A 23,914-nucleotide genomic window follows, 5' to 3' on the forward strand; every position below is an offset into this window, starting at 1 on the left:
ATACATTTTCTTTGCATGTTCCCACCGGAATTCATGAAGCTAGCTGCTTTCTTACTTCTACGAGAGTATGTTGATGCCCCAATCATGTCGTCAATTGTTGAAGAACCCATGTCGATGACCAAGTTCGCAATGGTCAAATATGAGTTTCTTCCAAAAAACGAGAATGAATTGGGTTTGGTGGTGGATGAAGTAGTTATTGTAGAGACAGCTGTTGACGAAGAGTGGTGGAAAGGCACCAACTCAAAGGGTGAGGCTGGTATTTTCCCTCGAATGTTCGTTGAGATGGTCGGTGGGGACGAACCAGAAGCTGCAACCGTCCCAGACCATCCTAGTCAAACAGACAACGAAACCAGCGAGGTTAGTTCTAGCTTTTTTACCCTTTGGACGTATTATCATGCTCACTTCCACTAACTAATCGAAGAATCACGTACCGCAAACTCCAGAGGCCACCACCACTGGTAGCATAACCTCTGCATCTCGAACACCACCAACCAAAGAAGAGACTGCCGGAACCCCTACAGCTTCTACCTTTCCAACGTTTGAGGACCAAACAGAAGCGGATGAATGGTTTATTCGATCAAAAGGCTCCATGGGAGGAGAATCTGTTGATAGCGTTGCCAATGACCCCCGATACCTTGATCGCCAATTGCCCCTTCAACTCATTGGTACTCCACTAGCTTATGCAGTCGCCATTGCTTCTCAGGACGCGGTGGAGATGCTACTACACCTCGGAGCTAATCCGATTAATGGTCCTCGGAATGAACTTCGAAATAGCAATCCTATCCACTTAGCCTCTAGTTTGCACCTTGTCAATATTTTGGACCTTCTCTTAGTCGAGGCAAAGGCTCGTATAACTACGTACAAGTCGTTTGAAAATAGGTACCAGCGTGATATCAGCAACGATATAGATGCGTGTCTAATATCAGCTTGGCGTCCTCTGGCTGAAACTTCCACCTTAGAACGAACGTTCATTCATGGTCGCCACATGCAGAGCGCAATTACTGGAACCATTACCTTACTTCGAGGGCAATTGGGCCACTCAAGGCCCATACTTACAACGAAGGAACTAATCACATCATCGATGGAGATGGGCGATATTTCCATTGCCTCGGCGGGACTATTACTCCCTGAACGATGTGAAGATGGAACCATGGAGTCTCGAATATCTGTTGGGAATAGAAACCTTCTGATGCTCATGTGCACGAGGGCGGCATGCTCGGGATGTTTTGATACGCCCAAGTGTTATGAATTGTTGGAATTTTCTCTTTCCTGTGGCTCCCATCTGGATTGCGATCTGGGCGAGGTTTTCTGGCAAGAGCAGCAAAGAGCAATCAACATAGCGATCGAGTTCCATCGAGCGGAAATCCTGGACTGGTTTATTCAGAAAGGTGGCTCTCTTAACATGAAAGATGGCACGGGACTATATCCACTACATCACTTGATTCGCAGCGGCTTTTCCGGAACCTATCCTATCAAGAAGCTTTTGGAAGCCGGGGCAAACCCCAATGCTCAGGCATGGTTGGATGCGGAAACGGGCGATACGGCTTTGCAACTTGCGATCAAGAGCAATAAGCCGAAAGAAGTCTCGCTCTTGCTCCAGGGAGGTGCTGACCCAACGTTATTGTGTGACGGCGGAGACCAGATCTTAACCCCAGCTCTTCACTGTGCAGTACGGACAAAAAATCTCGAGATTGTCACCTTACTCTTGAAAGGGGCATCCGAAGAGGCAATGTCCTCAGCAATCGAGTCTGGTAATGCCTCACAAATTGTCGAACTTTTATCACAAAAAGATGGAGCTGGCAACACTCCTCTACTTGTTGCATCTCTCACAGGAAACGTTTTGATTGTTAACTTCCTCCTCGACGTCGGCGCGGACCTCTCTGCGGTTAACCACAGTGGCTTTAATTGCATGCACATCGCAGCAAGCCAGAGACATGATACGCTTCTTACTATCTTCGCCGAGAAAATGGATGTCAACTCGAAGATTGTAGAAAGCGGGTCAACAGCGCTTCACATAGTTTCATCTGCCTTGAGAGAGGTGCCGGACGCAGCAAGCCAGTGCTGTTCTGTACTTGTCAAAGCAGGTGCAGATCCGGCAATCGAGGATAGAGTAGGTGGTACATCTCTGTACAATATTTGCTCCCTTTTTTCAGGTAGCGACGATGAGCGACACCATCAAATACGGCGTTCTTTGCTTGATATGATGGTTGAAAGAGGTATAAGCCTAGATATTCAATCGAATAGATGGCAGACATGCATCATCCACGAAGCTATCAGCAGTAACGATGTAGTATTCGTTCAAGACCTTTTGGAACTTGGAGCATCCGTGGATATCTTGGACAAGAATGGATGGACACCACTAAAGCGATGTGCTAGTATACATGGTCGTGACAGCAGCTTCATAAAGCCCATAAAGATGCTAGCAAATACATGCAAGATTGCCGACATGCTAATTGATAAAGGTGCAGACATATATGCAGTGGACAGGCACGGAAACAATCTCTTGGTGACCGCTGTTCTCTCGGGAAGTGCACCCATGGTCCATTTACTTCTGGAGCATTTCGAACGGGGCATCGAACGAACTACACCCAGACCTGGAAATGTCCTCAAACCAGCCGTGGAGACCCCTCCAGCATCTATTTCTTCTGTATCCTCAACCAAGGCCAGCAAGCGTGAGTCATTCTCCGGAAGGTTCAAACAAATCATCAAGAAGGGAGTATTCCCAACATTAATATCCGAAGAATCGCGACCTAAAGGCAAAGAAATGGCAGAAGACAGACTCCAAAACATGGGCGTTATAGACCGAGAAATCATACTTGGAGCATGGAAAACCGCAGTTTTGAGCGCCCGGTGGGATTGCGTGAGTGCATTCATCGACCGTAATGTTCACGGCGACACCGACCCTCTGAAGTTCCCTGTTGGCCTCGGACTTCTCAAATACGCCCTTGAAGCAGAAATTGGTTCTGTGTTGAAGAATTTTATGGGGTGCAATCAGCACATGGTATGCGACACCTTGGTCCGAGCCCACGAGCCAGATCCAATACTGTCTGACTCTTGGACTCGAGTAACCAAACGGACTGAAAAGCAACGAGGAAAAGACATTGGTAAAAACACATTGAGACGCGCTACACAGCTCATCGAAGTGCGAGGCTTCACCCCACTGCTGGATCTTCCCTCGCTCATCGAGAAAAATTTCATCGAAGGAGGGTTCGAAACACCCGAAGAATCTCTTAAACAAGCATACATTACAGACGCAGACACTAAAGCAGAACCTCCAATGATTGCACTTTTCGACGAAGAAGAGGACGGCGAGACTCCCTTGGTGGATTTTGATGAAGAAATACAACTGCAACTCAACAGCCTGCTTGGGTCTATGCGACACAAGCTTGGCATTATCAATGCTGAGTGATATCTGAACGAGCTGCATATAAGTCCAACTGTCCGTTCAGGAGATAATGAGTCAATATTTCTAGGTATTATATTGTATTGTAACTCCTGATATCGTCTTTCGCCACCCAATTTCAATAACGCCCCATTGTCTCCACGCCTGACTCAAATGACCACCACACTTACGCCTCTTCTCCCCCACCTGCGTATCCTGAACTCGGCGCCACGGCAGGAACCTCTGAAGTCTGCATCTGCGGTTGTCCAGGTGGCTGCTTCTGCACGGGACGAGCGTTTCGCTCCTCTGCCTTGGCAGCCTTCTCCTTCTTCAACTTGTTGGTGAAAAAGTATGTGATACACATCTTGTTGGTAAAATTTGTGCCGTGTGAGGAAAGTGCGTGTGTTGTTGGGAGCTCGAGGAGGTGTATGCGCAAGACTTGATAGATGAAGGTTGGATTTGGAATACGGCGCTGAATTCGGAGGCTTGAGGAGAAGATGCTGTGTATAGAGTTGTGCGAGGAGGAAATGTTTTGGATGTTGAAACTTGGGATACCCTATACATATATACATGATCTCACCGTCGCGCTGCTTTCCACTTTAATGCACGCTCACCAGCCTCAACTACTTTTCAGCATGCCGGAAAAGTAACTCGAGGCTGATAATCTCAACGGCCTGCATACTAATGCTCACAATAAGCTTCACCTGATGCTAAATAAGGCTTTCTGCATCATGCTACTTGAAGTGGTGGGTTTGTCGAATGCGTACAGGTTACCAAATTAGGACAGCAACGCGAAGAGTGCCCCTATTTTTAGGGGCGGCAGGCACGTGATGGTACATTTCTGTCTTTTTGAAGAACTTGATTCGAAAATCTGCTTACTGTGCCTAGTAGTGCATGAGCTTATGAAGAGTCAGCAGAAACCGCCAATTCCCAGATCAAGACTCAAGTAGATTGAAGTAGATGAAGTGTGGCTAGTGACAGATTCCTCAAGCGTCCCATTATTCTCACATAATCTACAACAGTTCCTCTTCTAACTACTAACTAATCTATTGGCTTGATAAATTTCATAAGAAAAAACACAGGACGATCTCTAGCCTTCGCCCAGTCCGGAAATTCCTCAATTTGTTCAAGTGTCGGTCCCCATTCATCTATGGCAGAGAGAACGAAACCCGCTTGAAGGAAAATGGTAATGTAGGTAGCGATGGTTCGATGCTGTTTTATGACTCCTTCGGCCATCCAATTCGTGATTCTAGGTCCTTCAGACAGATATCTATCTAAAGGCCATACGTGTCTGCCCTCAGCATCCAGTATCCAGTCTGGATTTCGAGGAGCTGTCCAAATGGGATGTTCGGCTGAGAAGACGAATGTCCCACCCGGTATGAGACATTGGTAGACTTGGGCTACCAGCTCAGGAAGATTCTTCAGGTAGTGAAGCGCCAGTGAGCTGAAGGCGATATCAAAGCTCGAGGCCGGTAGTTTGACTTTGTCCAGGTCGGCTTGTAAATATGTGATGGCAGGATCTTCAGGAAACTCTTTAGCTTTCGAGAGCATGTTTTGGGAAAGGTCGATACCGTGAGCCGCTTGAGCACCGTTTTCTCGAGCCCATCGACATGTCCAGCCAAATCCACAGCCCAGATCGAGGAATTTTGATCCGTGGAGGTCTGGTATCATGGCTCGCAGATTCGACCATTCTGGCGCAGCGTCGAGACCTTGAACTTGGCGTGGGACTTTTATATACTTCTCGAAGAAAGCAGGATCATCGTAGATGTTTTGAGCCATGGTACTGCCTTCAAAACGCCAGCCCTTCTCTTGTTGATATTCTGTGTGTTGAGGGCTACGCCGAGGTATTCTGTCTGGTCAGATGATTTTTCGCAGCTACAAATCTATCATTGGTGACGACTCGGTACGAGAGACTTTGAATCTGTGCATACTTAACGACAGTGGGATGAATTTAATTTTAGTATTGAAGTGATTCCCATTGGAACCACTAAAATTCTGGTGCTTCACCGTGCTTGTGACTGGCTTGGCGGGGCTGGCCTTTTGGTCTCGTCCCGAAGTCGGGCAAAAATTCTAGGCTTCTTGAGTCACCTTCGCATTTGAATTCACGGCTTTCTCGACACAATTGATCAAACCATCAAGTCTGAATAGCCTCATATCATGTCTGAATCCGCTACTCCCGTGGGACTGGCTGTGCCAACCAGAAATCCTGTGCCAGCACCTGCTGCCGAAGAGCCTAAAGATACTACGCACACCCCCTCGCAACGGTACCTATCAACAAGGGGGGGTTCTTATGGAGTAAGCCTGCCAATTGGACTGTTTACAGCTAGATGGAACTGATAATTTGCAGCTATCATTCGAGGAGGTTGTTTTAAAAGGCCTGGCATCTGATGGTGGCCTGTTCATCCCTGAAGAAATCCCCAATCTACCCCGCGATTGGGAAACAAAATGGAAGAACCTGTCTTTCTCACAACTCGCATTCGAACTCCTCTCCCTCTATATCTCGCCCTCCGAAATCCCACCCGCAGACCTGAAAGAGATTATTGATCGAAGTTATTCTACCTTCCGCTCTCCAGAAACGACTCCTCTAGTCACTCTCAACGAGAAGGAGAATTTATACCTACTCGAACTTTTCCACGGCCCAACATTTGCTTTCAAAGACGTCGCATTACAAACATTAGGTAACCTCTTCGAGTACTTTCTGGTTAGACGGAATAAGGGCAAGACTGGAAGAGACAGACATCACCTCACGGTGGTGGGTGCAACAAGCGGTGACACTGGGTCCGCAGCAATCTATGGTCTGCGAGGAAAGAAGGATGTGTCAGTCTTCATTCTACATCCCAAGGGGAGGGTCAGTCCGATCCAAGAAGCGCAGATGACCACGGTGCTAGATGCCAATGTACATAATCTTGCGGTGGAGGGAACGTTTGATGATTGCCAAGTGAGTGACGAGGAATCCCAAACATGAAGTAATACTAATTTTTGTAGGATACTGTCAAAGCCCTCTTTGCGGATCCCAAAATCAACGAAAATCTCAACCTAGGAGCCGTCAACTCCATCAATTGGGCCCGAATTCTCGCACAGACAACTTACTACTTCCATTCCTACTTCAACCTCACAAAGTCCGCATCATACAAACCAGGCCACAAAGTCCGCTTTGTCGTTCCTACAGGCAACTTTGGCGATATCTTAGCTGGTTACTTTGCAAAGCGTATGGGTCTACCAGTCGAGAAGCTCGTTGTAGCAACAAATGAAAACGATATTCTTGACCGATTCTGGAAGACAGGACATTACGAAAAGAAGGCTGTGCATGGCGTGGAAGCAGAAGGTGGAATCCCAGCAGACGGAGTGAAAGCACATGAAGATGGCGTAAAAGAAACACTGAGTCCAGCAATGGATATCCTTGTGTCCTCCAACTTCGAGCGCCTTCTCTGGTTCCTCGCCTACGAATACGCCGCTGAGGCGGGTATGGACGAGGAATGGAACAAGAAGCAGGCTGGACAGGAAGTCGAGTCGTGGTTGAAGCAGCTGAAGACTCAAGGAGGCTTTAGTGTCGCGGCTGAGATACTCAAGTTTGCAAAGAGGGATTTCGAGAGTGAGAGAGTTAGTGATGCACAGACTGTTGAGACGATTAAGCAGTTCTACTCTACCCCTGCTCCAAACGGGGACGCCAACGGCGCGTCGAAAAGAGGCTATATACTAGATCCTCATTCTGCTATTGGTGTTGCTGCCTCATTACGGTCGATCAAGAGAGCACCTGCCGATACGCACCACATCTCTCTTTCGACAGCTCATCCCGCAAAATTCGCGAATGCTGTTGATCTGGCGTTGAAAGATGAGCCAGGTTTTAGCTTCGACACTGTCCTTCCACAAGAATTTGTCGGTCTAGAACAGAAGGAGAAGAGAGTACGGGTGGTAGCAAAAGGTGCGGGATGGAAGGGTGTGGGAAAGCTTGTTGAGGAAGAGGTTGAGGCTGAGTTGAAACATTTATAGATAGGGACCTAAAAGCTTTTTGTTAATTGTATAGATTGAGGTGGGATCAATAATCAATTTTGACCTATTGCGTTACACTTGGAATTCTTCATACTTAGTTAGGTGTTTACATAGACTGTGGCTTGATTGGTTAATAGCGGGTGGCCCGGTTATATTAATTCAGGTTTCAAACCCCTCCAAACATCTCCGTCTTCAATTAGATGAAGACATTTCATCTTCTGTCAAATTCTTTGGGTGGATACACGTGGTGATATCTAGGAAGTTTCGCCTCGATAATGTCAACGTCTTATTGCAGAATCTTGTATCGTTGATTCGAAATTACAGTTAGTCACAACCAGATTGAAACAAGTCTTATGGTGGAATAGCCTTCAATTGAACAATCTGAATTCGCCAAAACACCAAATGTAATAGTAGTCCTTGCTAACGCCAGTACAGTAATACAACACTTAAAGTCCTACAACAAACGCTTGCAAAAGCCCACCCAACAACGCTATCAAAATACCAATAAACACACCCGATGCAAGAGCCTCCTTCTGACTCACAATCAAGCCAACCTTCGCCCTCGCATCCTCAACCCAAAACCTCTCTCCCGCATCCCGTCTCGCGGTCCTAAGGCCAGGCAATCCATCCAAATTCCTTGCATTATTCTTCATCTGATACTCACCCATCTCATTCCTCTCCACCTTCTTCCCCGCCCAGTGGCCAAGCGTATCCCGGTCTTGAAATGCATCCTCCTCCTTCCCCTTCTCCACATCCATCTCACCCTCCCTTATCCGCGGCACGCCGTACCCGCACGACGTCTGCACTTTCCAGACAGTCAGCATGATGACAGCGCGCGCCCCATCCACCCTCTTCTTCCCCATGCGTCCCAGCAAGCTTTCAAACTCAGCCTGGTCCCACTCGACTACCCTGCCGGTACAGAAAAAGCGCATGATCCGCGGCGAGGCGCCGAAGCTGCAGAACATGATTGTTATGCGGCCGTTTTCGTAAATGTGCGAGATTGTCTCGGCGCCGGAGCCCGTGGCGTCGATGTAGGCGCAGGAGGTGGGCGAGAAGATCGTGAAGGTGGAGGAGGGCAGGCCTTTGGGGGATATGTTGATGTGTTTCCCTGTGTAGGGGGCAGAGGCTGTGAAGAAGAGGGGTTGGGAGAGGGCCCAGTCAGCTAGGTCTGGGGAGATGCTATCGTAGAATTTTGGCATTTTGGAGGTAGATGCGGGGTTGTAATGTCGTGATGTTGTTTGACTGGTGTTGATTGAAGCTGCAGGATTGATATATATCTGCGGCCTGGACTCTGAGAAGAGCAAGCTATGGAATTTGCGTGAGTCACATCTCTCTTATGACAACAGAGGTGGTGGTGTTGCGGTGCAGTATCTCCTGCTCGGAAAGAGTGAGTCAATCGCAAGGTGGGGTAGCTGGTTCCCTCCTTCGCTTCGTCCGTGCATACATCTTCAAACTCTCTTGTGAATCATCCACATCAGGCGAAATCACCGCAATCACACAGGATAAGAGTGATAATTCCCATCATTTGAAGTTCCATGCGATCCGCCCGACGCTCTTGAGCCTGCGGGCCTTGAAGAAAACGCCGGCGCAGAGGAATACGCTACGGCCGTTGGAGAGTAACTGATTGTTGTTGTTGGAGGTGCATAAACCACGCCCGACGGAGCAGAAGGGCGTTCATTCAGCGGGATGAAAGGATTCGGTGCGTTGCTTGGCGGTGGTTGAGGGACGATGTATCGGCGGGCCTCTTCGTGATAACTTCCGCTTCCTTGAGATCGCTCGTCGTCCCTTCGTCTGTGGGATGATGGAGGTGTACTGCGTCTCGTGGAGCTGGAGTTGGAAGTAGCTACACGCTGGCCGGATTCTTTGCGTAGCTTATCGTGCGCGCGTTTCTCTTCCTTGAGTTCATGGCCTAGATCTTCGACTTCTATGAGTAGGTCGTTCTTTTCTCCTTTCAGGGATCGTTTCTCCTTGTTGCTGTCCTTGAGCAGACGTTGAAGGTGTTCGGTTTGTTCGAATAACTCGCGGATTTTCTCATTGGCTGCATCAAGGGCTTCGGCCAATGCAGTAGGGTTGTGTCGTTGGTATTGGATCTCCTGAGAGTTGAATGGGGCTTCGGTGGTGCCGCCGACAGAGGCTCGGTCTGAGGCGGAGGAAGAGCCAACGCCCGAATCACGGCTGCTTTTGTGGGAATGGCCTTTGGAGTGTGGGTTGGATGACTTTCCCATGGTACTCTCCGTGTAGCGGACTTTCTTCTTGTTGGAGGAAGAAGACATCATTGTGAGGATTGGGTGTGGCACGTGATTGATATTCCGTGAGGCTTCAGGGGATTGGATTGTAGCTCTAGGTATGCGTGCCCAACTATGTGTTGTAATTGAGCCGAAATAAGAGTGCACCAATGAAGAAGGCTCAGGTAGGGACTTTCAAGGCAATCAGGTAGAAGATTGGGATTGTATGGTCAAAAAATGTGCGTGCTTGTGCTGCAAGGCTGTAGAGTGTACTCGGCCTGTGTGTGGTATGCTGAAGGAAAAGATATATAAGGAGGATTAAATCCGCCCACACTCGAACTTAAGAACAAGTGAACTTTGTCTGCTAATGTTGGAAAGAATGAAAGATCACAAAAGATTTAGGTGGAAGCTGTGCTGCCTACCCTACTTTAAGGTCTTTACCTACTGTACTCATATCTTTCTCCCTTGCCTGTCCTGGGATTTCGGTGAAGGTAAGGTCTGCCCTCTCTAGAGCCCATGCCATGCCTGGCGCTGGCCTCCCATCCCGCCGCCGACTGATGACTGACGTCCGAAAACAGTCACCGAAAAACATCAAAGGCCCCTGCTAAAGGCCAACAAGGGGGGTGTCTAACAAAGCACATGTACATCGATGACTCTTCAGAACAGAAGAGTTGATGGGAGGGGATGGGGGCTGATTGGTGGTGGTGGTGGGAAATGCCCCGGCTGCCTTGCACTGCCTGGTTGCCTTTGCAGCCGGAGGCTTGATAATCTGCCTGGTGCAGAGCCTCCCTTTCTCCTCGCCCTCCATCTTCCACCCCCCCACCCCCCATGAGCTTCCTTGATTGGCAATCGGGGGGACGGGAGGGCGGGTGCTGCCTATTGGAGAATTCCCTCTTTGTTCTCTTTCCGGGATGGCCATCGAATTCATGCAGCAAAAGATGACTGGAAATTCACGTGTATTCCCATAATTGTGTAACAAGGTTACGACACAGGACAGACAGAATTGCATGCCAAGTGAAATGTATTTCTGTGACAATATTGTTCTGAGAATATCTTCGTGTTGTACGGCGCATGTTTTGATGCTTAAACTACCAGCTTGCGTGTCCTTGAAATCCTTCCAACATGTTGGTGCACAATTTCACGCCCCCACGATGCGCGCATGCAAAGACTGACTCTCACGTGAATTTATGTATCACAAGAATCGTCACAAAGTGGTCTTATGAAAAGCCGTTCCCGAAGACTTGACTCTAGATGCAGCATGAGAGTTTATGCGATAATGCTAAAGTGCTAAAGTGCTCTGCTGCCTAGACACTTATTGTTGGTGTCTCAAAGTTTGTCACCTCTTCCAACTCCAACATCTAAGTAGATGTGGGCTCGGCGTTCTATGAACGTCACCCGAGAGCAAAAATCACGATGCCAAGAGGAATCCCAACAAGAGTCTGCAATGGTTGTCTGAAGCCGATTTCTGTCAGCGGGCGCTTTTCAATGTGTAGGGGGTGAGATTCTTACTAACCATTCTAATTTGCCACTCAGGCTCCCCTTTCTCTCGCCAAATCGCTAGCGGGAAGGCAGTCAGACAGCCGGAGGTGATCGAGATACGTTGTGGTACTATAGTTCAAATTCGAGCAATCCCGAGTCCCCCAACAAATTCAAATCCGATGAGCTCCTCTTACTCAATCCTCTACCCTGAACCCATGAGTTCGCAGGTAGTTCTTGAAGTAAGTAATTGTGTCGGCCTTCTTCCTCAGAAGATTATCCTTCTCTCTCAGAAGACTATTCTTCTCAGAGATTCGTGTTTCGTCCAACCGAATCAAGTCATCTCTCTCTGCAAGACGAGCCCTCAATACTTCCACTTCTGTAGCCTTCTCTTCGTAGACTCTCCTGTAATCGCTCCCTTCACTCATCGACCTGGATCGCCTCTTCAATTGCCTGTATTTACCCTCCAGCTTCTCATATTTCTTCTCCAAATCAAACAACATATCATCCAAGCGTCTGACCTCCTGCCTCTGAACCTCTACTTGCGCCTGCAAGTCGTAGTTTTCAGCAGTCAATCTCTCGTTCTCCCTTCTGGTGGTCCAATTGTTGCTCTGTTCAAAGCTCAAGCGATTTTGGAGCTGTCCGATTTGGATTTCAAGGGCTTCCATCCTTCCTTGTGCTGCACCGAGGCGCTCGTTCGGTGTAAAGCTGTCGTGTTCGCTAGATACTGAGTGGCGGCGTCCGCGAGGTATTACAAAACGATTACGCCCGTTTGAACCTCTTTCGATGTATACGTGATTCTTGTGGGGCATCTGACTCTGAGTGTTACCCAGGGTGAAAGGTAGTTATAGCTCTTGAAGCGTAGAAAGCTGTGAGCGTATGAAGGCTGATGTGTTCTCTTGATTTCAGAGCCTGAGGTATTGAAGAAGTGTCTGCAAGTAAGATTCTGCGCAGTATTGGGTGACGCGCTGTGTGATGTTGAAGAAAGTGTCGATTGGCAAAAGTGACAAAAGCTACTGCAAGTAATATGTTCTGCAGGTGGTATTGGATGAATGTTCAACAACGGATCAATAGGATGCTTTTGGCTTGGTATTATAGGAACGGCTGCCTGCTTGACAGGGCGTTAAGTGAAAGCCTTGTATGTTGCGCATGATTATGTAGAGGTCCGGTGGGCTACACCCAACAGTTTCTAGTAACTAGAATATGCAAGGCTGTGTTTAGGACAAAGAGCAAAGAAGAGCCCTACCTGAATAAGCATAAAGAACATCGATACTACAATGTTACACATTCTGTGATGGAGGGTCAAAAGGCAAGGGGTCTCTAAGAGAGATTGTTTCGTTGTGATTAAAGAATTCGTGTGGCGTTGAGGCTTGATCCAAGCCTCAAAGGCCAGATGATTTGCTCGCTTGCTGGAAACTTCTAGAGAGATGATGATGGGGTTGTGAAATTGGTCGATTGAGCCGCTTCAGCGGCATCAGCTGGTCAAGGGTCTAAAGATACCCATAGCCGTGTTGAGAGGCTCGTGTCGACGAGACGGCGAGAAGGTTAATCAGTCGGTCATTCAATAATCACAAGGTAGAAGATGAGATTCCTCTTTTCGGGGCTATGCTGGTCATCAAAAATGCTTAATCGTGATGCTCTTCCTAACCAGGACTTCAGCCTCGTTGTTGGGGGCCAGAGACGCGCGCATAGCCACACGATGGACGAAGCTCATAGGCCAGCGCGTTTATATGTAGCCGGACACGGCTTAATGACACTCTGTAACCCTCCGTATGAGTCCTCCGCATTTCATGCTTAATGATCTGATATTGTCAGATTTGAACATGGGGATATTGCGAGTGTGGTACGCCCGGTGTGGCGCTTCCATCATATCTCACTTGTGGCTGGTATCACGATGTTTTGGTGTGGGTGAAGAGTTTTCTCTCAAGGCAGGATAGGGATGGATTGAACGATGTTCTCTGCTGGTGTGTTTAGACCCCATGGCTGAAGACTCGAAGGGTGGTCAGGTCATGTAGAGGGAGAACACACACGGTTTCTTTTACCAACTCTTGTTGAGCTCGTATTCATCACGCATCCGTTTCATTCCTGCCCTTAGCTAAGACTGTGAAGCTTGATGTCTTGGGGTAATGCAGTTGGCTCTCGGTGTGTACGTCAAGTAGGTACCACGATGTTGCAAATGTGTTGCCAAGTGTGTTTCCCCTCGCTCATGCCAGACATGCTTATACCATGAGACATCAAGTGATAATCTCTTTAGAGCAGACGACCCAAGAATTCCAAGGCCGTGGGTTGAAAGCATGATTGGAAGCCTCACTTGAATTGATGATTATAGTGCAGATGGTTCGAAGACCATCTGTAATTCTCAAGATTCGATTGCAACAGCCGGAATCCTGTAGGCGGTATATGTTGAGTGTTCGCCCGCAGAACGAGAGCCAGGAAATCTGCAGTCGTCAAGTCGACGAGCCGCAAGTATTTTGATCCAGACTTCGCAGCATTCTTAGTTTCCTACTTTGTGTGCGAATTATTCGACTCTCGGAGATGGGCCCGTTGTGGATTTGTAGGATATTCGTAGGATATTCGAAGCGGATGTCGAATATGGAAGAGTCGACGGGTTGCGGATTTCATTCGCCGTAATTATAAGGTGAAGACCTAACCTAATTTTTGGCATGGCGTCGTGCTATTCCTGACTTGGAGGTTCATACCAAGAAGTCCGGCCCAAAACCCGATAATTAGTTTAACACAGGAACCTTCGAAATTAATTGTCTTGGAAGTGAGATAATGGTGGGCGTCAGCGCACTCTTAATTGATGATTGATTGATCAAAACAGTTTCTTCTTCGCGACCCTGGACAAGCCAAGAAGCACAATGAAAAAAAGACACCTGTCAGACGTCCATCGACACCCACCCAAATCACTAGACAGAAGTCATAGCGAAGAGGGCCGAGATCATTGCTACTCTCTATACAGCAACTGCGTGAGCAGATGCCGCCATCCTTGCGGACAGTGCGAGAGTGTGAATGCTCACTCTTGGGTACCGAGGATCGATTCATCGTCCAGGATGAGGTCTGCAGCTTTTTTGAGAAGCTCAGAAGAAGACGTTTACTATAGAAATGATTCTATGACTGTAGAAGGAATTAGTAAGGCTGTTGAGGGAAGTTTGGGGGGGGGGGTGTTTTACAGTATTGTCGTGAAAAAAAAGGTCTGAAATTGGGGTGCGAAGCTCTCTATTTATGCGCATCTTCTTGCGCTAGTGAGGGGGCACGTGAACACTGAGTGAAAAAAATTTCCCTGTAGACTGACTAAGCAAATCTCAATAATTAAAAATTGACGTTAGAGCAAACATCGGCGCGGAGGCTGAGAGTACCCTTCCGAGCCTTCGTAGCTTATAGGTCTGAAATTGCCTGATCCCCCCCTAAAAAAAAGAAAAACAGGGATTCAGTCATTACTCTGATCTCGGAGAAAAATCACTCTGAGGCATGGATGCGTTAGAACCTGTGAGACCATCATTATTAAAACTCTTATATACCTTTACAGATTACCCCCTCCATCCCTTGACTGCCGCTCTATCTCGGTCTTTCTTTGCTCCCTATGAGTTGCAACTCTCCTTCGCTACAGCCGCGAGTTCCATACCACACATAGCCTCATCCACAAGCTCCGAACCCACAATGCTCTCCAGATCCTCCCTCCTGTCCGCCCGTTCCTTCCGCTCTGCAGCCCGAATTTTCTGCCATTCCCGCTCGGCCTCGAGAGTTTTCTTGATGTTGGCGTCGGCCTCGGCACGCTTAGTGGCGAGTACAGCCAGAATGCGAGTCTCCTCGGTGGTGTAAACCACTTTGCCATCAAGATCTCGGCTTATCAGCTGGCTGGGTTTAGCGTATTGTTTGGGCAAGGTCTTCAGCTCGGACACTTCTTGCACTAGAGTCCACCCACTCTCATCACCTTGAGCCTCTTCGAGTGTTTTTGGGAGCGTGGAATTTCCTTGGACAGTAAACACATCGCCAGAATCAATCACATCCATGAGCGAGAAAAGAATCAAAGTAAAGAGAGGTCGACGCAAACTCGGCCCACCAATCCGCGTCGGTTTTGGGCTTGCCAGGTTTGCGCTTCTTGTTGTTCGAAGTCTGGTTGTTCGCGGGCGCTTTTCTCTTATTGTTGTCTCTACCTCCGCCTTAGACGAATTGGATGGAGGGGGGCGGGAGGGCCAGGAGGTGTTGCGTGGACGGGTATCTGCCTCGAATCCATTGCAGGAGATTGTCTAAGATTATAAGCATTATTATAGCATGAGAGATAATTGCCATCGTTGAGCTTACCGGATGATATCGAGAGAGAATCGTGGGTCTTGGGACGGATGCTGGTAGGCCTAGGGTGTCTGGCACGGAATTAGTATCCTTTCACTTGCGCGCCCCAGGGTGATTATCAATTACCGTTGAGGTGTCGTAGATCTAATTGTATCTAGACCTTCTCGGGAGCTGTATGCAGTTGACGAGTCGTATTTAGTAGCGTTGTTCTCTGTACAAAATTAGCTGTTTTCACGTCTATCGTGAGTGGGTTCTTGCATACAGGGAAAGTGTGTGTCTATGCCTTCTCGGGAGCAATAGACGACCAATAAACTTTGGAGCTTCTAGGACAATTCCAACGATTTGATTAGTAAAGGGTATCGTTGAAGCTTTGTCGGAGCTAGCTTAAGCTTGGGGGAGGTGAGAGGAGGTGGGAGGAGGTTGGCGAAGGTGGAGGGAGGTGGAGGGTGCTGAGTGGAGTGGAATGGGGAGACCAGGGACTGCTCTGAAGAACTGGGAGCAGACTTGAAAACACTTAGGCTCTTGGAAGAGTGAAGGGTTTTGTTTGAAAATGGTCACGCAGCGCGTATTCTGAGTCTGGCTTCTACTACGTATAGATCAAAGCGCAAACTGAGGAAAGGGAAGGAAAGCTCCGAAGAGCGCGCTCGATACACTTTTTCGATCTGCCCATATCGCACTAATATTCGAATATTCCATTGTTTGTTTATTTGTTAATGCCCTCCTGAGCCGGCTCGCTTAAGGATCACAACCGCGGCAGAATTCTAAACCAGGCGGTGAATTGCTTTGGAAACTATTATCTAATTTATGATACGTTTAAAGAGAGACAAAAGATAAACAAGAAGCATGCCCATTTACCCGGGAAAAAACAAAACACAATCCGGAGTAGAGTAATGACGCTGTGCAGCACATTGAGAAAATATTGATAGCGTAGATAGAACTCTGATAGGAAAGAGCGATGTGAACTAATGCAACGCCGTTTTTATTCGACTGTCTATGGAAAAACTTTCTCCACGGACCGAGACCTAATCATTTTCAACTTTAGAGGATGATAATTGGTATGAAAAGTCAAGCACTTGCAAATGCTGTAAGTTATTATAGTGAAGCCCAGTGTCATCTTTATAGGATGTCCCTTCGACATACGAAATGTCAGGGTAGTGATAGGAAGATAATTTGACATTCATAGTTTTCCAATGGCACCACTTACTCGAATGAATCTCTTCATTCTGTCAAACTATTTATAAAGATGAATTAGATGGCTAGGAGTTACACTAGGACCTGAACATATTTCGCCAGAGGATATACTTTCCACATTGATATAAAGGTTTTTCAGGAGTTGCAGGCGTTAAATACTTAATGAACTTTGGTGTGAACTTAGTAAATACCCTTTTCAGAGCCACAAAGTCTGAGGGGACATGCAAGCGATGATGAGATCAAGGAGTAGTGAAGGGAACTCGGGATTCGTGGGTGGACGAGCATGAGTAGAAACAAGAAGCCTTGAGATTTGCTTTTAACGGACACAGCTGTGAAATGATCAAGTAAATTTTTAGCATGGCGAAGCAGAACACGATCTCTGATATAAATTTTGTAATCAGCGTGCTTGAAGTATTTGCACAAAGAGCCTTAGTAAATTGAAGACAGGAGAGACTTGTGACGTTGTCCTGTGCGGCTTGCCTAGTGAATCACATGACATGGTGAAATTAGCGTAAGTGCAAAATCTTCATCCTGCAATGCATTTTGAATATCTTTACCCAGGATGAGACCTTGGGACTACTTAGGGTAAAGGAATATACTTCGTCTCTGGTAGAGGTGGCTCTACGTCGGAGAAATATGGGGTGAAAAGAGATCAAACGAAATACTAGTACTGAAGAATACTATAGCAAAATTGCGCACGTACTACAAAATACCGCAAGTTCATTCTGCCGCGTATATCGTACTTATTATACCCGTACGAACCTGAGAAGCCTTCGCTAATGCTCCCCTGTAGCAACGGGAACGGGCCATCATCCATCCTTATTGAGAATGCATCTTATCCAATGAGCAAAATCGGCATTCAAGTAAATGCTTCACCACAACTTCTACCTACCTGGGGTCGTTTGCAAAGCTGGAACATCATACTGTAGAAGCCACAGTACTATAAGAAACGTCTCTTCCATTGTCGAGAGGCTCAAATGTACTCTGTAAGTTTGACTTTGGACCCCACCTTCCGCATTTCAATCACTCCTTCCTTATATTGTTATCAATATAAGCAGAGAGGGGGAGTGGAGCCCGGTGTTGGTTGTTGGTACCCGAGGCGTACTTCCTATTCGTGATTTCGTATCCGTATTCTCCGTGTACACTGAATTGCTTTCATATCAACATTTCAGTGGTCAAATAGAGGCGGCACGAATTTATACCCTGTGTTGTTGTTTTTGGAACGCTAAGGCCCTTTCAGCCCTATAAGGTACTCGTCTCGTACCCGTTCGTACCTGAGAAGCCTTCGCTAATGCTCCCCTGTAGCAACAGGGTTCAGCTCCCTGAATCTTAAAATGTTCAAAAGCAACAACCTCTTCTTTCCAGCGAAAAGACCCTCGTATTCCTTCTGAGTCGCCATAAACCAATGGTCACAAACCCATCCTTATTGAGAATGCATCTTATCTAATGAGCCTTACGTTCTATTGGGATGACTTTCAGGGTACGGCGTACGAAATTATTAATAGCAGCCTCGAGCTCATCACCACTACTGTTCATCTCGACCAACCTTTGTTTGCAATTACAGTAGCTATCATGGCTCCAGAGCCCACACGCGTTATAAATGCCATATCGGCAACTTGTGCAGCCATATTTCTATTGTGTCTACCAATCAGACTTTGGGAGCTTCGCAAATCTAGCTTTAAGGCTAGTCCGAACTGGCAAGGGATTTTGAAAGCTGCTAGTGCCCCCTTCCCCCCGCATCCCCTCCTCGGCTCTATTTATATGTACGAAGTATTGTACTAACAACGAATATAGACTCTCGGGGTTTTACTCTCGGTCATGTTGCTGTCATATTTGACCAATTTTTCAGCCTCAGACATCCAGCATGACACTTGTTTCTTCATCTCGCTCCTCATCTCTCTACTGGCTGCCCCGGGCCTGAGTCTGCTTCTGTTTCTAGAGCAACGGCGGTCTCAAAAACCTTCTGATCTTGGTACCCTATACCTTCTAGCATCAATTTTGTGCGATGTTGTGGTCTTGACTGTGCCCTCTGGGGCCGCTGAACGTATGGAGATTTCACGTCCCGTACTTATTCGATGTTGTATGGATGCTGCTATTTTGCTATTTGAGTGCTGCGGCAAGCGTTCGGCATTCAGTGCTGTCAACAAGCACCAGTCTCCCGAAGAGCTCAGTGGCGTTTTGAGCAGGGCCTTGTTTACTTGGATCAACCCCATTCTTCTCCGGGGGTACAGGAATATCCTTATCGACCAAGATTTGCCTCCCCTCAGTGAAGATATGAAGCCAGAGACCACAAGAAAGAAAATACTTCAAATATGGTCTCAGAGAGGTTAGTGGAACCCCCACAATGCTCGTTTTTCCAATACTTACAAAAGCAGCCAGGCCCGAGACAAGAAAAACCTTGCCCCTAGCGTTACTGAAAGCTGTGAAGAAACCATTTCTTGTTGCAATTATGCCTCGACTATTCTTGATCGCCTTCCGATATTCACAACCTACTCTAATCAAGCGGTCTATCAGATATGTCTTAACATATTCTGCTGGTGCACAGAGCAACCTTGGTTATTGGCTTGTTGTGTCGGCCGCGATTGTCTATGTCGGCCTTGCCGTTGGTTACAATTCTCATTCTTCTTCGCCGTGTGCTAATGTGCGACTTCAGATAGCCACAGCTGTATACCAGCATTGCATAAACAGGCTGAAACTCCTTACGAGGAGTGCTCTTGTGGGACTTATTCATGACAAGACCATGAAATCCCCTAGCATAGCTAACGACAATGGCGAGGCTACTACACTTATGAGTACCGACGCAGATAGTCTCGACGGGATTGCCGAGATGGTCCACGAAGTATGGGCACAAGTCGTCGAAGTGATAATTGGTATAGTTCTTCTGAGTAGTGAAGTCGGCTGGATTTGGCCTCTTCCGCTCTTCCTTATCTATAGTACGTTCATATCCACTGTCTCTGGCCTGGCACTAATATGTGTAGTGTGTTCCCATGTGAGTCGATTCGTCGCAAAACAACTGCATCCTCGTCAAAAGGCTTGGAATAATGCAACACAAAGTCGTGTGGCTGCGACAAGCTCAATGATTAGCGCAATGAAAACCATTAAGTTGCTCGGTTTTCAGCAGTACCTTAGCAATCGCATCCAAGAGCTTCGGAAAGAAGAGCTTTATGCGGCATCCAAACTCAGATGGTTGATGGTATACTATAATGCTTCTGGTTTGTCTAGCCCCAATTGATCTAAATCTATTACAAACTAACTATACCGCAGCCAATGCGCTTGGGATATTCTCTCCATCTATTACACTAGTTGTATTTGCTGTGATATCAGGGGTGCGTGGCCAGAATTTAGATACCGAAACTGCGTTCACTACCGTAGCCATTTTAACTATGGTTACACATCCTGCAAACATGGTAATGACCATTGTCCCGCGTGCAGTTGCATCATTCGCTGGATTCGATAGGATCCAATCATTTTTGCTTCGGCCTTCTTTACGAGCTAGCCGGGTGACACTGCCAAAAGCCAGCTCGAACCAGTTCTCTCGGGATCCGGCATCTGGCGAATTGACAAAACCTAGCCCTGCTATTCTAATCCAGCAACTGGGAATTGGTGACAAGCAGCTTATCTTGCAGGATATCAACCTTGAAGTGCCAGCTGGATCAGTGTCCATAATCTCAGGCCCGACTGGAAGCGGCAAATCGACTCTGCTGCGTGCTATGCTTGGAGAGGTAGTCCCTGCCCGTGGAACGATTATGTTGTCAACACGACGAATAGCATATTGTGCTCAAAGGTCGTGGCTTCCTAGCGGTAACATCAAAGAGGTCATCCAAGGTACTGCTGAACAAGATGATGATACATGGTATCACGAAGTAACAAATATGTGTTGTCTTACCCATGATTTCAGTTCACTTCCTGAGGGAGATCAGACACATATTGGCAGTCGCGGGCTCAATTTGTCTGGCGGGCAGAGGCAGCGGGTTGTAAGTACTACTGAGTCGCTGTGTAAGATTCGAATTGACAAGTGCAGGCACTCGCCCGTGCGTTATTTGCGAGATGCGACATAGTCCTATTAGATGACACTTTCAGCGGGCTGGATGGTGAGACAGAGAAATCTGTTTTTGACAATTTATTTGGACCTACAGGCTTGTTTCGGCGGTTGAAGACTACCGTGGTGCTGGCCTCCAATTCGAGTAAGTTCCTTATACTATCGTATATATCATCAACTTACACCAAAGCAGCTCAGTACTTCCAAGCTGCTGATCACATTGTGGTTTTGGGAGATCACGGGATCAAAGAGCAAGGGAATTGGCAAACTATTGAGGGGAAAGCTTCGTCCATAGCAAAGTTCACTTCCAGCTCCCAAAGCAAGTACAATATTAGCCAATCGGCCAACTTTGATAAGCTCAGCGCCCAGACTCGAGCAAAAGATGAGGCTGAGGTAGATCTTGCTAGACAAACTGGAGACTCAGCTCTTTACAGTAATTCTCCCGTGAAATTCAATGGATATAGCTAATGAAAATGTAGGCTACTACTTTGGTTTTGTTGGCTTGACCAACCTTGTTCTTTATGTTACTTTCACTTTATCATATTCATTTTTCTTCACCATTCCCCAATACTGGCTTCAGCTGTGGACTGAATCGAGTGGCAGTAACACAGTGTTCTATACTTGTGGATTTCTCTTCCTATCAGTCATGTCGTGGTCTACAACAAATGGTATTATGTGGTAAGATATCCCGTGGACTCAATGGCTTCTGTTTATTGAGAACATTATAGGTCCAATGTTATTCGACTTGCCCCACAATCTGGGATGCGACTACATCAACGCCTCTTATATATTGTAACAAAGTTAGTAAACAGTTTGTCAATGATTTCACAAGGCAAACTTAAAGCTAATCATCACCTAGTGCACCGCTGTCTTATTTTTCCAAAACTGAGAATGGCTCTATCTTGAATAGGTCGAAATTCATGCTCGCACTGTACTGATCAAAGCTAACAACTTCTAGATTTAGTCAAGACATTCAGCTCATCGACAAACAGTTGCCAACAGCGCTTTCGAATATAATGGCTCGTAAGCGTTCAGTTTCCTAATTTGCATGTTGCTAGCATGTTAACAATATCAGAGACCTTCAAGCTCCTCATGCAAATCGTTCTTCTTTTCATTGCCCAGAAATGGCTTACAATGTCTCTACCGGGCTGTATGCTCATCGTCTACGTCATTCAGAAGGTATATCTTCGGACGTCAAGACAACTTCGATTTCTGGAACTAGAATCTCGGGCAGGGGTCTTCTCGAGTTTCTTAGAATCTGTAAGCGTTGACTTTGATGAATAATGAGTAGCTGACTGAGACTTGCTAGGTCGAGGGTCTCGAAACTATCCGGGCATTCGATTGGTCTGAAGAGGTGATTCAAGACAACATCCTTTGCGTAGAGAAGTCCCAGCGGCCTGAATTTCTCCTCTTCTCCCTCCAAAGATGGCTTAACCTCGTCCTGGATCTCTTGACTGCGGTCATCGCAACAAGTGTTGTTGCTATAGCCGTAGCGTATCGAGGGCGTATCAGTGGCGGGCAAGTTGGAATCGCGCTCAATATTATGCTCGTCGCGAACTCGACATTACTGAAGCTTGTGGAGAACTGGACTACGCTGGAGATTTCTCTCGGTGCTATTGCTCGCTTGAAAATGCTAGAGAGTATGACTTCAGCCGAGGGCGATGAGATTGGAAATTTAGACCCCCCGAACGACTGGCCTTCCATAGGACAAGTCGAATTCAAGGACATCACTACGTCTTATCAGTAAGTACCTTACTAGAAATATTTGTGTTGATTGCAGCTGACAAAGAATACTCAGCACCAAGTCACTTGCTTTGCGAAACATAAGCCTAAATATTAACGCTGGCCAGAAACTGATCATCTGCGGGCGTACGGGAAGGTGAGTATCCGCGTACGGTAGAGATTTATCTGAGGACTGACCACAGATCTAGTGGCAAAAGCACGTTGCTTCTAACCCTCTTACGGATCCTGGAGTTGCAAACTGGCAAGATTGAAATAGATGGCATTGATATTAAGCATGTGAGGCTAGATGTGTTGCGAGAAAGGTGTTTCATCGCAGTATCTCAAGACCCTCTGCTTTTGTCGAACGAAACCTTGCGCTTCAATCTAAACCCAGATGCCTCCGTCTCGGACGAGATTGTCACCGACGCGTTGAGAAAGACGGGACTCTGGTCACATTTCTTTATAGGTGAGAGGCATCTGGGAGAAGAGACAGGCCACGCCATCGATATCTCAGAACTTGGCCAACATGCCGTTTTCGACAAAAAGCTCTTACTGTTCCAGGAACTCTCTGTAGGACAGTGCCAACTATTCGCACTCTGCCGGGCACTCATCAAAGCCATCTCGTTAAGATGTACTGGAGCCAAACCTGTGGTTCTTTTAGACGAAGTTACATCATCGCTTGATTCTGATACAGAATCTATCATCCATCGTGTGATTGACGAGGAGTTCACCGGGAATGGCCATACTGTCATCATTGTTGCTCATAGACTCAGCGTCTTGAATGAACATACGAAGACTGGAAGGGACGCTGTGGCTTTTATGGGGGATGGGAGATTACTGGAGGTTATTACGGACCTGCAGCCGTCGACCTTACGACTTCTTGGAGAAGATGAATAGAGTTGGCGGAGGTGGATGTGAAGACCTCCTTCTGGCTGAGCTTTCTGCAGAAGATCCCATGGTTGAGCTTGTAAATTATCATTTCCTGAGACGATTAGACCATCGTGTTGACAAATACAAGTCTTCCTTCCCTGCATGGAAAATGGTGTTGACTTCATGACATCCAAAGTCGTAGAAGTCCAACTTTACACTCGGCATCCATCAGATACAATAACAGAGTGCTCATTTCTCCAATCGTTATAAAACATTATCGCAGATATAAAGTGGGTTGCGGTGGTTAGACGAGCGCCGAGAGAGAACGTCAGATTCGTGGATGCATTCGGGGATTACCTGATGCGTCTATGCTTTTAGGATGGTATTTACTGGCCTACGGCCTGACCAAATACAAGCCCACCGAGCTTGGTGATCTTTGAGGATGTAAGTACAGCCCAGAGTTCCAATTTGGACACAGCTAAATCCCTGTTCTTGGTAGGGTGAAATAATATAAATACCATTGAGGAAGCTGGCCGGTGACGGCATCCTGTCGCCTCTAGAGGTGTCTTTGTGTAATTGGCCAGATAGAGGGTGGAGATATATCATGGAGAGGGCGCGCAGACTTGAGGAAGAGATATTGGCGTGGGAGCACGAAAAGATGGTGCGGAAGGCCGATGCAAACATGAGGGTACAAGAACAAATGAAGCGCCAAGCTACGCTGGAAGC

At 47.1% G+C, this 23,914-nt stretch overlaps 3 protein-coding genes across 3 annotated transcripts; 2 read left to right on the forward strand and 1 right to left on the reverse strand.

Moving 5' to 3' along the window:
- Nucleotides 1-5,539: 5,539 nt before the first annotated feature.
- Nucleotides 5,540-7,372, forward strand: thrc (Threonine synthase; the record flags this gene model as incomplete). Its single annotated transcript, XM_031148570.1, has 3 exons — nucleotides 5,540-5,677; nucleotides 5,730-6,320; nucleotides 6,368-7,372. The coding sequence occupies 3 exons, from the start codon at nucleotides 5,540-5,542 to the stop codon at nucleotides 7,370-7,372; spliced, it is 1,734 nt and encodes a 577-aa protein (XP_031006291.1).
- Nucleotides 7,373-7,818: 446 nt separating this feature from the next.
- On the reverse strand, nucleotides 7,819-9,648 carry ustO (Pyridoxamine 5'-phosphate oxidase family protein; the record flags this gene model as incomplete). The annotated part of the gene is made up of 2 exons (XM_031148571.1): nucleotides 7,819-8,677; nucleotides 8,870-9,648. The coding sequence occupies 2 exons, from the start codon at nucleotides 9,646-9,648 to the stop codon at nucleotides 7,819-7,821; spliced, it is 1,638 nt and encodes a 545-aa protein (XP_031006326.1).
- An 8,703-nt stretch (nucleotides 9,649-18,351) lies between these two features.
- Nucleotides 18,352-23,215, forward strand: FUM19_6 (ABC transporter; the record flags this gene model as incomplete). Its single annotated transcript, XM_031148572.1, has 15 exons — nucleotides 18,352-18,883; nucleotides 18,930-19,159; nucleotides 19,211-19,490; nucleotides 19,536-19,769; nucleotides 19,822-20,531; nucleotides 20,579-20,741; nucleotides 20,790-21,029; nucleotides 21,076-21,274; nucleotides 21,325-21,396; nucleotides 21,456-21,506; nucleotides 21,555-21,619; nucleotides 21,672-21,856; nucleotides 21,906-22,339; nucleotides 22,395-22,475; nucleotides 22,528-23,215. Coding segments are annotated over 15 exons (4,164 nt in total), but the record flags the coding sequence as incomplete, so codon positions are not given.
- Between the last annotated feature and the right edge of the window lie 699 nt (nucleotides 23,216-23,914).

This window comes from Lachnellula hyalina (genome assembly GCF_007821495.1).
Source record: "Lachnellula hyalina strain CBS 185.66 chromosome Unknown contig00047, whole genome shotgun sequence".
Classification (NCBI taxonomy): domain Eukaryota; kingdom Fungi; phylum Ascomycota; class Leotiomycetes; order Helotiales; family Lachnaceae; genus Lachnellula; species Lachnellula hyalina.